General features: G+C 41.2%; 1 protein-coding gene across 3 annotated transcripts in view; it reads left to right on the top strand.

The window, feature by feature from the left end:
- MPHOSPH8 (M-phase phosphoprotein 8) overlaps positions 1-15,189 on the top strand; it is a 91,330-nt gene that overhangs the window by 32,150 nt on the left and 43,991 nt on the right. For all 3 annotated transcript variants that reach the window (XR_013813640.1, XM_079773978.1, XM_079773977.1), the window contains exon 2: positions 3,899-4,054. Coding sequence is in view for 2 of the 3 variants with exons in the window: in XM_079773978.1 (XP_079630104.1) it covers positions 3,899-4,054 (156 nt within the window). In the remaining variant the exon portion in view is untranslated. The remainder of the gene's footprint in view (positions 1-3,898; positions 4,055-15,189) is intronic.

Raw genomic sequence — 15,189 nt, 5'->3', positions numbered from 1 at the left:
TTAACATTTACAACTTTCAAATATAAAAAAAAGATATATATTAAATATGTTATAAATGTAAAAGGTGAAGGAAATAGATCAAATTGTTGTCAATATCTTTGGGTAACTTTTATTTGGTCATTTCTCTTTTCTTTATTGTCTAAAGTTTTACATATGTCTTTTTTTCCCCCAATTGACCCCCCGCACACCTTGCTCTCTAATCCCCCTACCCTCACTTCCCCTGCCATTTGTCTCCGGATCTATTCTTGTTCATCACATTATGTTGATCATTATATCCCACATATGAGTGAGATCATGTGATACTTATCTTTCTCCAGCTGGCTTATTTCACTTAGCATAATGCTCTCCAGTTCCACCCATGCTGTTGCAAATGGTAAAAGTTCCTTTTTTAAAAAAAATTTTTAAAAATATATTTTCTTGATTTTTTACAGAGAGGAAGGGAGAGGGATAGAGAGTTAGAAACATTGATGAGAGAGAAACATCGATCAGCTGCCTCCTGCACCCCCCACACTGGGGATGTGCCCACAACCAAGGTACATGCCCTTGACCGGAATCGAACCCGGGACCCTTCAGTCCCCAGACCGACGCTCTATCCACTGAGCCAAACCGGTTTCGGCTCCTTTTTTTTTTTTTATAGCGTCATAGTATTCCATTGTGTACTATAGATGTACCACAGTTTTTTAATTCACTCATTTGCTGATGGGCACTTAGGCTGTTTCCAAATCTTAGCTATTGTAAATTGTGCTGCTATGAACATAGGGGTGCATATATCCTTTCTGATTGGTGTTTCTGTTTTTTTGGGTGGTCATTTCTTGTTTTGTTTTTATTTTATTTTCTTATTTTTATTTTTTGGTCTTTCTTGATTTTCATTGATTTTCAATGATTACTCATTGTTTATATATTTATATAATAAAAGACCTCAGCCTTCGGTTTATTAAAAATGGATCAAGGATACTGTTCATTGAGGTATAATTGGCATATAACATTATAGTTATTTCAGGCCTACAACATAATCATTCCATGCTTCTATACACTGCCAGGTCACAGTAAGTTTAGTTAGTATTAGTAACCTCACATAGTTAACAAAAAAAATATTTTTTTCTTGTTATAAGAACTTTTGAGATCTTCTTAGCAACTTTCAATATGCAGTCCGGTATTATTAACTATAGTCATCACCTGCACATTATATTCCCCATGACTTACTGATATTATAACTGAAAACTTGTACTTTCTTTTGAAAAATTTTTTTGACTTTTCGTCACTCATTTCTTCCAACACTCTCCTGCTCTGCCTCTAGCAGTCAACAATCTGTTGCTTTATGTATGAGTTTAGGTGTTTTGTTTTTAGGTTCCACATATAAGTAAAATCATACTGTATTTTTCTTTCTCTGTCTGACTTATTTAATTGAGCATAATACTCTTTAGATCAGTGGTTCCCAACGTGGGGCACACGCCCCACAGTGGGGGCAATTTGACTTTTAAGGAGGGCAATTCGAGAATGAGTTATTAATAGTGAATTTTTTGCATTTCTTATGGTTCTAGGGGCCTCATATACAGTATATAAATATATATTCTGACATATTTATGCATTTCCGTTCTCTATTATATGTTTTGAAACTTTATTTGCTATTTTTTCATATCACTTCATATTATTATTTTTTAAACAGTTTCTTAGTGATTTCTTCCTCAGTACTTCAACTGTCGTTTCTTTTATTTTTCTCTTTCACGGATGCCATATTTTTTGGAAGCTTGTTTAGACCAAGTTAATGGCCTTTTAGTCTTCCTCCACATGAATAGGAGTTCACTTTTTGAATAATAAGAATTATATATCACAGGGTGGACATTAGGATTTTGGAGATGCTTAGGTGGGGCATGGCCATAAAAAGGTTGAGAACCACTGCTTTAGATCCATCCATGTTGTTGCAAAAGCCAATATTTCATGTTTTTTTACAGCTGAATAATATATAGGGTGGGGCAAAACTTGGTTTACAGTTGTGAGTATGCAAAACAGTTTATTCTTATATTATTAGGCATTAATTATTGTATTATCTATGTATATAAAAGGCTAATATGCTAAGTATCTGACTGGTTGCTATGATGCGCACCGACCACCAGGGGACATGCTCAACACAGGAGCTGTTGTGACGCACACTGGCCATTTATAGACAAACGGCACCATGGACTTGGTGCCTACAAAGCAATACTCGGCTTCCCCCAAGTGGGACACAGGCCCCGCCACCACCCCAGAGCGACATCCCACCAAATCACAGCCGATGCTGCCGAGACCCCATGGTGCAAAATGTGGCCCACAGCCCAGCCCAGCCAGGAAACGGTCGCTGTGGGTGCCGGGTAATGACGTCACGTAGCAACGCTTGGCTTCCTCTTTCTAGCAACGACTAGCCTCCTTCAAGTTTCTTTAGCCCAGGAACACGATTTGCTTTATAGCCAGGTGCAAACATTTCACACTTTAACCAAATGTCTGTGAAGCATTTTCCCGTTCCTCATCTCATTTGATACTCACAGAAATCCTGGAGTAGGTAGATAGGAGACTTAGTGGCATCCTATTTTCTTTTCATTAGCCGGAAAACGGAGATTTAGAAAGCTTAGAAACTTGACCCGACTGAGAAGAAGTAAGAAATGGTGGACCTTGAAAATGACTTTAGGTTTTCTCACTGCGCAGAATATAGTCAAACACTGCTGCAGTTAAATATTTTACCCTTTGTTCTCTCTGCATGATCTACAATAATAATCTGCTTCATGTTGATATTTACTGCTGTGTTGCTGACAATTACCTCAAAAGAGAAGTGGAGTGCTTCAATGGGCTGGAAAAAGTTTAGCTAAATCAGAAAGCAGGTCTAATTAAGCAAGTTTATTCTATATCTATAAAAGGCTAAGTTGACTTGTACATGCGCGATACATATAAAGCTCTCACTGGTGCCAGTCATATGCGTGTTTCGATTTGTCATTATCAATCGTGAATTTGGTTGACCCTTCAATTATAGAGAAAAGGTGAATAGCAGTATTAAAATATTTCTTCTAATTTCCTTTCAATGTGCATGGATTTGTGCACCGGGCCACTAGTTTTCCATATGAACAACTGTAAACCTACTTTTGCCACACCCTGTGCATTTTCATCCATCTGTTGATGGACACCAAAGTTGCTTCCATATCTGGCTTTTGTGAATAATGCTAAGTAAACATGGGGGTTCATACGTCTTTTTGAGTTAATGTTTTCATTTTCTTCAGATACACACCCAGAAGTGGAATTGCTGGATCATGTTCTATTTTTAATATTTTGAGGAACCTCCATGCTGTTTTCCACAGTGGCTGCACCAATTGACATTCCTGCCAATGGTGCATAGGGTTGTTTTTTTTCTGCACATCCTCACCAACACTTGTTATTTTTTGTCTTACTGAAAATAGCCATTCTAACGTGTGAGGTGATACCTGTGTGGTTTTTATTTGCATTTCCCTGATGATTGATGATTTTGAACATCTTTTCATGTAACTGTTGGCCATTTGTATATCTTCTTTGAAAAAATGTCTATTTAGAACTGCCCATTTTAAAATCAGATTGGTTTGTTTTTTTGCTGTTGAGTTATATGAGTTCTTTATATATTTTGTATATTAGCCCTTTATATAATTTGGAAATATTTTCTTTCATTCAGTGGGCTGCCTTTTCATCTTGTTTGTTATTTCCTCTGCTGTGCGGAAGCTTTGTTGTTGCTTTTGGTGTGCTCCTGTTTTTTTCTTAAGCCACTTCAGGAGATGAACATACTTTATAATGATAGTAATCTCCATTTCAAGTTTGTTCCCATATTCTCAGTAATTGTATTGTTTTGGAAATTTGATCAAGTCAGTAATGTCTTTTATTTGCCTATTTTTAATTTATGTAACAGGGTAAAATCCTTTACAAAGTTCGGTGGAAAGGATACACCTCAGATGATGATACCTGGGAGCCTGAGGTTCATCTTGAAGACTGTAAAGAAGTTCTTCTTGAATTTAGGAAGAAAGTTGTGGATAACAAAGCTAAACCAGTCAAGAAAGATATTCAGGTATCGTGTTTTATCTCATTTCTTTTTTTGTGTGTGTACAATAAATTTATAAATTTTACTGATATAGAGAATGCAATAAAGAACTTACAAGTAATGAAATAGATAATATTCCTATTGCAGACTCTATATAGCTGATTAGTTCTCACAGAATGCTTTCATTGAGTTCTGCCATACTATTTGTAGCCAACCTGTGATTGCAGTTGACAAACAGGTATAGCTTAGACATGTTAATATTTTCCTTTAAGTTAAGAGTAAGATGAAAGTGGGGAAAAGACATGTCAAAACTATCCATGAGATGAGCATCTTGTTTTTGAATACCTAAGGAATATTTTGTGTGCCGTTCACATTACTTCTACAGATATAGTGCATACTTTCGTATTTTTTAAAAAAATCCTTACCTGAGAATATATTTCTGTATTGATTTGAGAGAGAGAGAGAGAGAGAGAGAGAGAGAGAGAGAGAAACAGATGTGAAAGAGAAACATTGATTGGTTGCCTCCCATATTTGCCCCTGACTGGGAATGGAGCCCACAACTTTGTGGTTCACAGGATGACACTCCAACCAACTGAACCACCTGGCCAGAGCTAATATGCATTATTAACATATTTTTATTTCTGATTTTACTGCTAATTAAAATAACACAATTTTTAGATCTTTTTATAAAACTATCAATTTAATCCATTTCAGATTATTCACAGGTTTGGTTATCCAGGTCCTTTGTTTTTCTCTTCTGTTCCCACTTCAGTTTTAGTTACTTTATTGCTTTTTGTAGCTCTTCCTGATGGTAAGGAAGAATAAAAAGATGGAAGGAACTCACTGAAATTAAATTTTTTCATCAGCAATTTGGAAAAATGTTTGATTGTGGGCTAGAGAGGAATAATGTTAAAACTAACACACAGCCCAGGCCGGTTTGGTTCAGTGGATAGAGCATTGATTGGCCTGCAGACCGAAGGGTCCCGGGTTTGATTCCCATCAAGGGCACGTACCTCAGTTACAGGCTACTCCCCGGCCCGGGCCCTGACCAGGGCATGTGCAGGAGGCAACCAGTCGGTGTGTTTTACTCACATCAGTGTTTCTTTCTGTCTTTCCCTCTCTCTTCCACTCCCTCTAAAAAATCAATGGAAAAATATCCTCTGGTGAGGATTTAAAAAATCACAAAAAAAAACATAACACATAAATTTGGTTTAATGATGTGTCCACTGTTTTATCCTCGATTCTATTGTTTCACAAATAATTGATTTGGCTTTATTTATCAGTCTTGGAAGAATTTCCCATTTTTCTTTATGATATAAATTTCATTTATAGCTTTTATTTATATATTGAACCAATTCTTACTTGCTTTTGAGTTTTCATTTTCATCAGGAATAATTTTTTTTTTTTTAATACTGGCAAAGGTTCTTGAACTTAGAACTATGTAGTGAAAATTTTCACAAGAAACGGATTCTTACTTATTGAGGTCTTTATGTAAGGACTGAATATTGATCCCTTCTCTCCCTACAATTTGAGTTTTCAGCCACATTTTAAAAAATACTTAGTATTTTTTTAAATTATCAAAACAATATTAGGACCCAGTTTTTTTGTGTATGTGTTTTTTTGCATTTTAATTTCTTTATTGATTAAGGTATTACATATTTATCCTCATCCCCCCATTACTTTCCCAACCCCCCCCACTCATGCCCTCACCCCCCTGTTGTCTGTGTCCAAAGACCCAGTTTTAACTATGTGTACTGTTGTTAATAATAATAACAGCAACAACAGAAGCAGCTTTTATTTACTGAACACTGGATCAGCACTTTATATGGATTAAGATGAGAACCTGAGGCTTTGATAAGGTAACTAGCCCAAATTCACCCATTAGTAATGACAGAGCCAGGCTACTGCACTCTTAACCACTGTAGGTTGCCTTTTGGTTTGGGCAATATCTTGAAATCTACTTAGAGAAGTGGAGTATCAGTGTTTTAAAATTATGCTACTGTGGCAAGGCCTTTAATAAATAGGGTTTTTAAATTTTTTATAAATGAAACCCTTTCCAAAATGAGTTCAGGTTAAGGGAGAAACTTTTTTCCACCCAATTTTTTTGCTCTAGATATATTTCACTTTTTTAGAATGGGTGCCTACTCCCTCCATCCCTAATTCTTTCCCTAAAAATTCACACAAATGCACATTTAAAATATATATATAATTTATTTCAGAGGAAGAGAGAGATAGAAACATCAATGATGAGAATTATTGATCAGCTGCCTCCTACACGCTCCGCACTGGGGATCAAGCCCGCAACCCAGGCATGTGCCCTTGGCCAGAATCAAACCTGGACCCTTCAGTCCACAGGCAGAGGCTCTATACACTGAGCCAAATCGGCTAGGGCAATGCACATGTTTTAATAAGTGATTTGGTTCATATTACTCCCAAAATGTAGATATTGTGATTAAAGTCACCCTAATGTATATTTCTCAGTTTCTCACTTTCCTGCTTTATTAGTAAGATATTTGCTCACACTTCTCCCATGAAATCTTGTATTACACAACTTTGGCTTTCTCATCCCTTTATTTCACTTTACTAAGCTTCCAGTGTAACCCAGCAGCAACTCTCTTGATTTAAATGATTGATGATGACTGGTACAATGTTTGAGGCATACTCTCCCCTCCCTATTTATTGAATTTATTAGGGTGGCATTATTTAACAAAATTATACAGGTTTCAGGTGCACAATTCTACAACACATAATTTGTACACTGTATTGTGTATTCACCACCCCAAATCAAGTTTCCATCCAACACCATTTATTCCTCCTATTCCCTCCTCCACCTCCCCTCCCCACAGCAATTACCACTCTGTTGTCCATGTCCATGAGTTTTTTCTCTTTTTGGCTCAATCCCTTTACCACACCCTCCTCACCCAGCCCCCTTCCCACCCCACATACATACTGAGTAGTCAGCCTGTTCTCTACCTGTGAGTCTGTTTCTCTATTTTGCTTGTTAATCTGTTATTCATTAGATTTCACATATGAGTGAAATCGTTGGTACTTGTCTTTTTCTCACTGGCTTATTTCACTTAGCATAATGCTCGCCAGGTCCATTCATGCTGTCACAAAGAGTAAGAGTTCCTTATTTTTTATTTTTTTAAAAATACATATTTTGCCGAAACCGGTTTGACTCCGTGGATAGAGCGTCGGTCTGCGGACTGAAAGGTCCCAGGTTCGATTCCGGTCAAGGGCATGTACCTTGGTTGCGGGCACATCCCCGGTAGGGGATGTGCAGAAGGCAGCTGGTCGATGTTTCTAGCTTTCTATCCCTCTCCCTTCCTCTCTGTAAAAAATCAATAAAAAATATATTAAATATATATATATATGTATAGATATACATATATATATGTGTATATTATATTTTATTGATTTTCCACAGAGATGAAGGGAGAGGGATAGAGAGTCAGAAACACTGATGAGAGAGAAACATCGATCAGCAGCCTCCTGCACACCCCCCACTGGGAATGTGCCCGCAACCAAGGTACGTGCCCTTGACCGGAATCGAACCTGGGACCCTTGAGTCCGCAGGCCAACGCTCTATCCACTGAGCCAAACCGGTTTTGGCAAGATTTCCTTATTTTTTATGCCCTATGAGTGTGGGCTCAGTGATTGTGCTTCCACCTGTTAACCAAACAGTGGTTTGATTCCCCGTCAGGGCCACTCAGGAGGCAGCTGATCTATAATGTTTCTCTCTCATCAGTGTTTCTACCTCTCTTTCCCTCTCTCTTCCTCTCTCTTTAAAAGTCAATAAAAGCATATTTTAAAAAACAAAACAAAACATTGACCGTATTTTCCGGCATATAAGACAACTTTTTAACCCAGGAAAATCTTCTCAAAAGTTGGGGGTCGTCTTATACGCCAGGTGTCATCTTATAGGGCGGGTATATCCCAAACTCTATATTTTAACTGGAAAAGTTGGGGGTCGTCTTAAACGCCCAGTCGTCTTAAACGCCGGAAAATACGGTACTTCTTTTTTGTTGTTAATTCTCATCTGAGGATATTTTTCCATTAATTTTTTAGAGAGAGTGCAATGGAGGGGGAGAGACAGAGACAGAGAGAAACTTTGATGTGAGAGTGACATATCAGTTGGTTGCCTCCTGCACACACCCCAACCAGGACCGGAATCAAGCTTGTAACCAAGGCATGTGCCCTTGACCAGAATCAAACTCGGGACCCTTCAGTCCCCAGGCTGATGCTCTATCCACTGAGCCAAACCGGCTAAGGCTTTTTTTGTTTTAAGAGTTGCATTTCTTTTTTATAATATATTTTTATTGATTTCAGAGAGGAAGGGAGAGGGGGGGAAAGATAGAAACATCAATGATGAGAGAGAATTATTGATCAGTTGCCTCCTGCACGGTCCCCACTGGGGATTGAGCCCTCAACCTAGGCATGGGCCCTGACCAGGAATCAAACTGTGACCTCCTGGTTCATAGACTCAACCATTGAGCCACACCTGGCCAGGCAAGATTTCCTTCTTTTTTACACCTGAGTAAGTAGTCCATTATGTAAACATACCACAGCTTTTTTTATCCACTCATCTATTGATAGACAATTGGGCTGCTTCCAAATCTTGGCTATTGTAAATAAGACTGGCAATGAACATAGGGACGCACATATTCTTTTGAATTAGTGTTCTGGGTGTTTGTTGTTTTTTATAAATTCCCAGAAGTGGAATTGCTGGGTCTTACAGCAGTTCCATTTTTTAATGTTTTGAAGACACTCCATACTTTTCTCCACAGTGGCTGTACCAGTCTGCATTCACTTCAGCAGTGCTCCAGGGTTCCCTTTTCTCCACACTCTTGCCAACACTTGTTTGTTGATTTATTTATGACTAGAGGCCCGGTGCATGAAATTCATGCACGGGTGGGGGGTCCCTCAGCCCAGCCTGCACCCTCTCCAATCTGGGGCCCCTCGAGGGATATCCGACTTCCCTCCTCTACCAGCCTGGTCCCTCCCAACTGCCCTCCCCTGCTGGCCATCTTGTGGTGGCCATCTTGTGTCCACATGGGGGCAGGATCTTTGACCACATGGTGGCAGCAATCTTGTGTGTTGGAGTGATGGTCTATCTGCATATTACTAAACGGGCAGTCAGACATCCCTCTCACAATCCAGGACTGCTGGCACCCAACTGCATGCCTGCCTGCCTTCCTGATTGCTCCTAACCACTTCTGCCTGCCAGCCTGATCACCCCCTAACCACTCCGCTGCCAGCTTGTTTGCCCCTAACTGCCATCCTCTGCAGGTCACCCCTAACTGCCCTCCCCTGCAGGCCTGGGTCTCCCCCAACTGCCCTTCCCTGCAGGCCCAGTCACCCCCAACCTCCCTCCTCTGCCGGCCTGGTGACCCCTAACTGCCCTCCCCTGAAGGCCTGGTCCCTCCCAACTGCTCTCCACTGCAGGCCTGGGTCCCCCCACATCTGCCCTTCCCTGCATGACCAGTCACCCCCAACTTCCCTCCTCTGCCGGCCTGGTCCCTCCCAACTGCCCTCCCCTGCTGGCCATCTTGTAGTGGCCATCTTGTGTCCACATGGGGCAGGATCTTTGACCACATGGCGGCAGCAATCTTGTGTGTTGGAGTGATGGTCAATCTGCATATTACTCTTTTATTAGATAGGATAGAGGCCTGGTACACGGGTGGAGGCCGGCTGGTTTACCCTGAAGGATGTCCTGGATCAGGGTGGGGGTTCCCTTGGGGCGTGGGGTGGCCTGGGCGAAGGGCCTGTGGTGGTTTGCAGGCCGGCTACGCCCCCTGGCGACCCAAGCGGAGGCCCTGGTATCTGGGGGTTATGTATCTTCTATAATTGAAACTTTGTAGCCTTAAGCGGAGGCCTGGGCAGGCCAGGGTGTGCGGAAAGCTTGGCTTCCTCTATTGCCAGGGGCAACCCTAGCCTCCCGCTCTTTCCAGCTCCGTGGCTGCCGCCATTTCTGTTTGGATTTGTTTACCTTCTATAATTGAAACTTTTTTTTTTTTATCATATATGTGTGTTTATTCTAATACTGTTTTGTTTTTTTGTTTGGTTTTTTTTTGCATTTTTTAAAAAATTTCTTTATTGATTAAGGTATCACATATTTGTCCTCATCCCCCCATTCCCATCCCACACCCCTCCCCACACATGCCCCCACCCCCCTGTTGTCCTTAACCGCTGGTTAGGCTCATATGCTTGCACACAAGTCCTTTGGTTGATCTCTCCCCTTTACCCCCATGCCCAGCTCAGATCAGGGCCCAGGTGACAGACAGAGACTTGGCCGACAGCAGCTGCCCTCTCACCTATAATTGAAACTTTTTAGCCTTGAGTGGAGGCCTAGGCTGGCAAGGGCAGGTGGAAAGCTTGGCTTCCTCTATTGCCAGGGAAACGTAAGCCTCCCTCCTGCTCCTGTGGCTGTAGCCATCTTGGTTGGGTTTATTTGCATATTTGCTTCTGATTGGCTGGTGGGGGTGGGGGTGGCTTATGGGTGTAGCGGAGTGATGGTTAATTTGCATGTTACTCTTTTATTAGATAGGATAGCTTCTTTAACAGGTGTTAGGTGATATCTCAGTATGTTTAAAGTGTGTGTGTGTGTGTGTGTGTGTGTATAATTGACTCCAGAGAAGAAGGGAGATGGAGAGAGAGCTAGAAACATCAATGATGAGAGAATAATTGATCAGCTGCCTCCTGCACGCCCCCCACTGGAGATCAAGTCCACAACCCAGGCATGTGCCCTGACCAGGAATCTTAACTATGGTTCATAGGTCTTTGCTCAACCACTGAGTCACACCATCTTGGCTAATTGTGGTTTTAATTTGCATTTCTCTGATTATTAGTGACATTAAGCATCTTTTCATATGTCTTTAAGCCATCCGGATGTCCTATTTGGAGAAGTGTCTATTCAGGTCCTTTGCCCTTTTTTAAATTGGATTGTGGGGTTTTTTGGTGTTGAATTTTATACAGTCTTAAAAATTTTAAAAATTAGTCCCTTATCAGATGTGTCCGCAGATAATGTTCTCCCATTCAGTGGGTTTTTTCATTTTGTTGATGGGTTTCCTTTGCTGTGCAAAAACTTTTTAGTTTGATGTATGAGGCATATTCTTAAGCTTAAAATTTTTTGTCCTAATTTTAGAAAGCTACTTCTTCACTTTAAAGTATCTTTTTGTGAGCTATCCTTCCTATTTCATAAATATTTTAAAATTTTAGGCACTATTAACATTTTGAAACTTTATAAGCATGAAATCTCAATTTCCTGTATCAGGCAAGCTTTCTCATGGATTGTTGTTTATAAAGTATTTCCAGTATTTATATTGCTATGACTCTTTGGCCTAATAATTGAAGTGGTGTCAATAAACAGGAATATGGCAAAAATACAACTGTTTGTTGACCTGCTAGTTTTGCTATTCATAAGCTCTCGTGATTCTTTGACTGTAGATAGAGAAATTAGGAGTCAGTAGGAGAGCCGTGGCTGGTGTTACTCAGTGGTTGGAGCATTGGCCCAAGCACCAAAGGGTCGCAGGTTTGATTCCCGTCAAGGACACATCCCTGGGTTCCAGGTTCAATCCCCTCCCCAGTTAGGGCACTTGCTGGAAGCAGCCAGTCGATTTTGCTCTCCTCCCCGTCTCCCTTTCCTCCTCTCTCTCCCTCTCCCACCCTCTGTTTTACTCTAAAAAAATCAGCAGAAAAAATATCCTCAGGTGAGGTTTAGCAACAAAAAGTAGGAGGAAATTTCTTTGTTCATCTCCTCTTTGTTTTTTTTTAATCTTCATCCAAGGAAATGTTTTTTTAATTGATTTTGAGAGAGAGAGAGAAACATTGATCAGTTGCCTCCTGTACTCGTTTGACCGGGATCAAACCCTAACCTTCTGTTTTATAGGACGATGCTCCAACCAAGTGCGCTACCTGGCCAGCGCCTTCATTCATCTCTGTGTGCATTCATATAAGTAGCATATGTGCTGCCTATGAAAGTTGTGGTATTTCCCAGTCACGAAAGTTTTTGTCTTAAGGAGAGGTTTTAACAAAGTAGCATCTGTAAGAATATTTGTCACTTTCTCTCATTAATTCTGGGAGCACTTCCTACTAAGGACTTAGTAAGTATAACAAGAAGTTAGAAATGGTTTCTTAAAATAATCTAGAAATCGTTGTTAATGCTGTTTACCAGAAAATACACGTTGCAGAAAATGGTATTTGTTGCCCTGGCTGCGGTGGCTCAGTTGATTGTTTATTCCTCTATCGCCCCCCCTCCCTTTCTAAGATCAATAAAAAAAATACATAAAATAAAAAACACATCCCTTTAAAAGAACAAAACAAAACAGGTAGTTGTAGGATGAAGACATGATAACCTCAGAGCACATTGCAAACTATATCTTGAATCCTCAGCATGTGTCTCATAACCACAGAGACATCCTCAGGAAAATTCACTGTACCTATCAGTAGCATTACATCAGCAACACTGTTGTCTAATATCTAGCTGACACATTTCTGTGTTCCGCATTGTCCTTGTTGAAGGTCCTTTATTGCTTCCTGTTATGCAGGGCATTTTGCTTCATGTCTTTCTAGTTTCCTGTCCTAGTCTAGAAAACATCCATAGCCTTTTGTCTTTCATGATGTGGACAGTTTTTTATGAATCTAGGCCAGTTGTTTCATAGGTCATTTAAATTGGAATTAAATGAATATTAATTAATGTTAAATCACAAATAAACAGTATTTTTAAAAATTGGAATAAAACGATTTGTTTTCTCTTGATTAGATTCTGTGTGGTGTGCATTAATTACATCAAGATAGGATGTCTCCCTGGCTGGAGTGGCTCAGTTGGTTGAGCATTGTCCCCTGCACAGAAAGGTTGCCAGTTTGATTCCCCATCAGGGCATGTTCTACCTGGGTTGCAGGTTTGATCCCTGGTTGGGGCACCTATGAAAGGAATTCCATTGATGTTTCTCTTTCACATTGATATTTCTCTCTCTCTCTCCCTTCCTCTCTCCAAGCATGTCCTTAGGTGAGAATTTTTTTAAAAAGGATTGTGATGTCAGTTTTCTAATTTATTGCTCATTATAAATTACCAGAAGCCCGGTGCACGAAATTCGTGCACGGAGGGGGGTTGTCCCTCAGCCCAGCCTGTACCCTCTCCAATCTGGGACTCCTGGAGGGATGTCCGACTGCCCGTTTAGGCCCGATTCTGGTGGGATCGGGCCTAAACGGGCAGTCGGACATCCCTCTCACAATCCAGAACTGCTGGCTCCCAACTGCTTGCCTGCCTGCCTTCCTGATTGCCCCTAACCGCTTCTGCCTGCCAGCCTGATCACCCCCTAACCACTCCGCTGCCAGCCTGGTTGATGCTTAACTGCTCCCCTGCCAGCCTGTTTGCCCCCAACTTCCCTCCTCTGCCAGCCTGGTCACCCCTAACTGCCCTCTCCTGCAGGGTTGATCACCTCCAACTGCCCTCCCTCGCAGGCCTGGTCCCTCACAACTGCCCTCCCTTGCAGGCCGGGTGCCTCCCAACTGCCCTCTCCTGCTGGCCATCTTGTAGTGGCCATCTTGTGTCCACATGGGGGCAGGATCTTTGACCACATGGGGGCAGCTATATTGTGTGTTGCAGTGATGATCAATCTGTATATTACTCTTTTATTAGATAGGATAGAGGCCTGGTGCATGGGTGGGGGCCAGCTGGTTTGCCCTGAAGGGTGTCCCGGATCAGGGTGGGGTTCCCTTGGGGCGTGGGGCGGCCTGAGCGAGGGGCCTGTGGTGGTTTGCAGGATGGCCACGCCCCCTGGCAACCCAAGCGGAGGCCTTGGTATCTGGAATTTATTTTCCTTCTACAATTGAAACTTTGTAGCCTTAAGCGGGTGAGCCTGGCCAGGGTGTGCGGAAAGCTTTGCTTCCCCTGTTGCCGCCGGCAACCCTGGCCTGCTCTCTCAAGCTCCATTCTGCCGCCATTTGTTTGAATTTGTTTACCTTCTATAATTGAAACTTCGTAGCTTGAGTGGAGGCTTAGGCCTGCAACGGCTATGGAAAGCTTGGCTTGCTCTATTACCTGGGAAACCTTGCTCTCTGTGGCTGTAGCCATCTTGGATGGGGTTAATTTGCATACTCTCCCTGATTGGCTGGTGGGCGTGGCTTATGTAGCGGAGTGATGGTTAATTTGCATATTACCATTTTATTAGAGAGGATAGTTATGTGATAATCAGGCCCATTATTTTTTTCACCCTTTTTAAAAATACCTTTTTACTTTTAAAATATTAAGTAACCTGATAATAAATCTATATAATAAAAACCCAGTGGTCGTAACACCGTAACGACCAAAGACCGGTCACCAGGAGGTGCATTGATGGGTCCCACAGCACCGGTGGGACTTGACACTGGGTCCTGTGGCGCCGGCAGGACTTGACACTGGGTCCCTCAGCGCGCTGGGTCTGGGTCTCGCACGATTTTGCGCGCTAGGCCTCTAGTAATTTAATAAGTACAGTGGAACCTCAGTTTTCGAACTTCATTCATTCCACAAGGCTGTTGGAGAAGCAATTTGTTCGAAAACCAAATCATTTTTTCCCATTAAAAATCATGTAAATTGAATTAATTCGTCCCAGACCCCCAAATGATTCAGTTTTTAAAACCTTTCTTAAATACAGTACATGTTTAATACAGTACTGTTAAACCTATAAATAAACACTTTTCTTAAATTTATCAAACCAATCCCTACTAGCCTTAACCCTTTGCACTCGCTTGCTTTTTTCTCGATTCCTTTATTCTACTCGGGATTTAATTTTTTAAATAGCCCAGATTTTACAAAGAGCGGCAGTAGAATAAAAAACTGGAGTTTCTTTTCATACAAACGTATTTATTTGGATTTTTTTATATTTCAAATTATTGTTGCTGCTACCGATGCAAACCGTGTCGAGTTACACTCGACATCCGAGTGCAAAGGTTAAACAAGTCACTGTCAACACTCATTCCAGGTTGTCTTTCAGGTGGTCAGTATGTGGCATCTTAGCTTTTTGACATGTCATTGCCTCCAAATGCTGTCACCAGCCAAGTGCTTTTCATTTATGCAAATCAGCAGTGTTTCTTCTTCTTCAATTGTCTGTGATTGATCATTGTTTTTGTTTTTGTTTTTTTAATTAAATTTAGAAGTCAAATCTGTCACCATATATTTGGTC

This window comes from Cnephaeus nilssonii (assembly GCF_951640355.1).
Source record: "Cnephaeus nilssonii genome assembly, chromosome: 6".
Taxonomy (NCBI): Eukaryota; Metazoa; Chordata; class Mammalia; order Chiroptera; family Vespertilionidae; genus Cnephaeus; species Cnephaeus nilssonii.
Note: the sequence above shows the minus strand (reverse complement) of the source record. Positions and strands in the feature narration are given on the sequence as shown.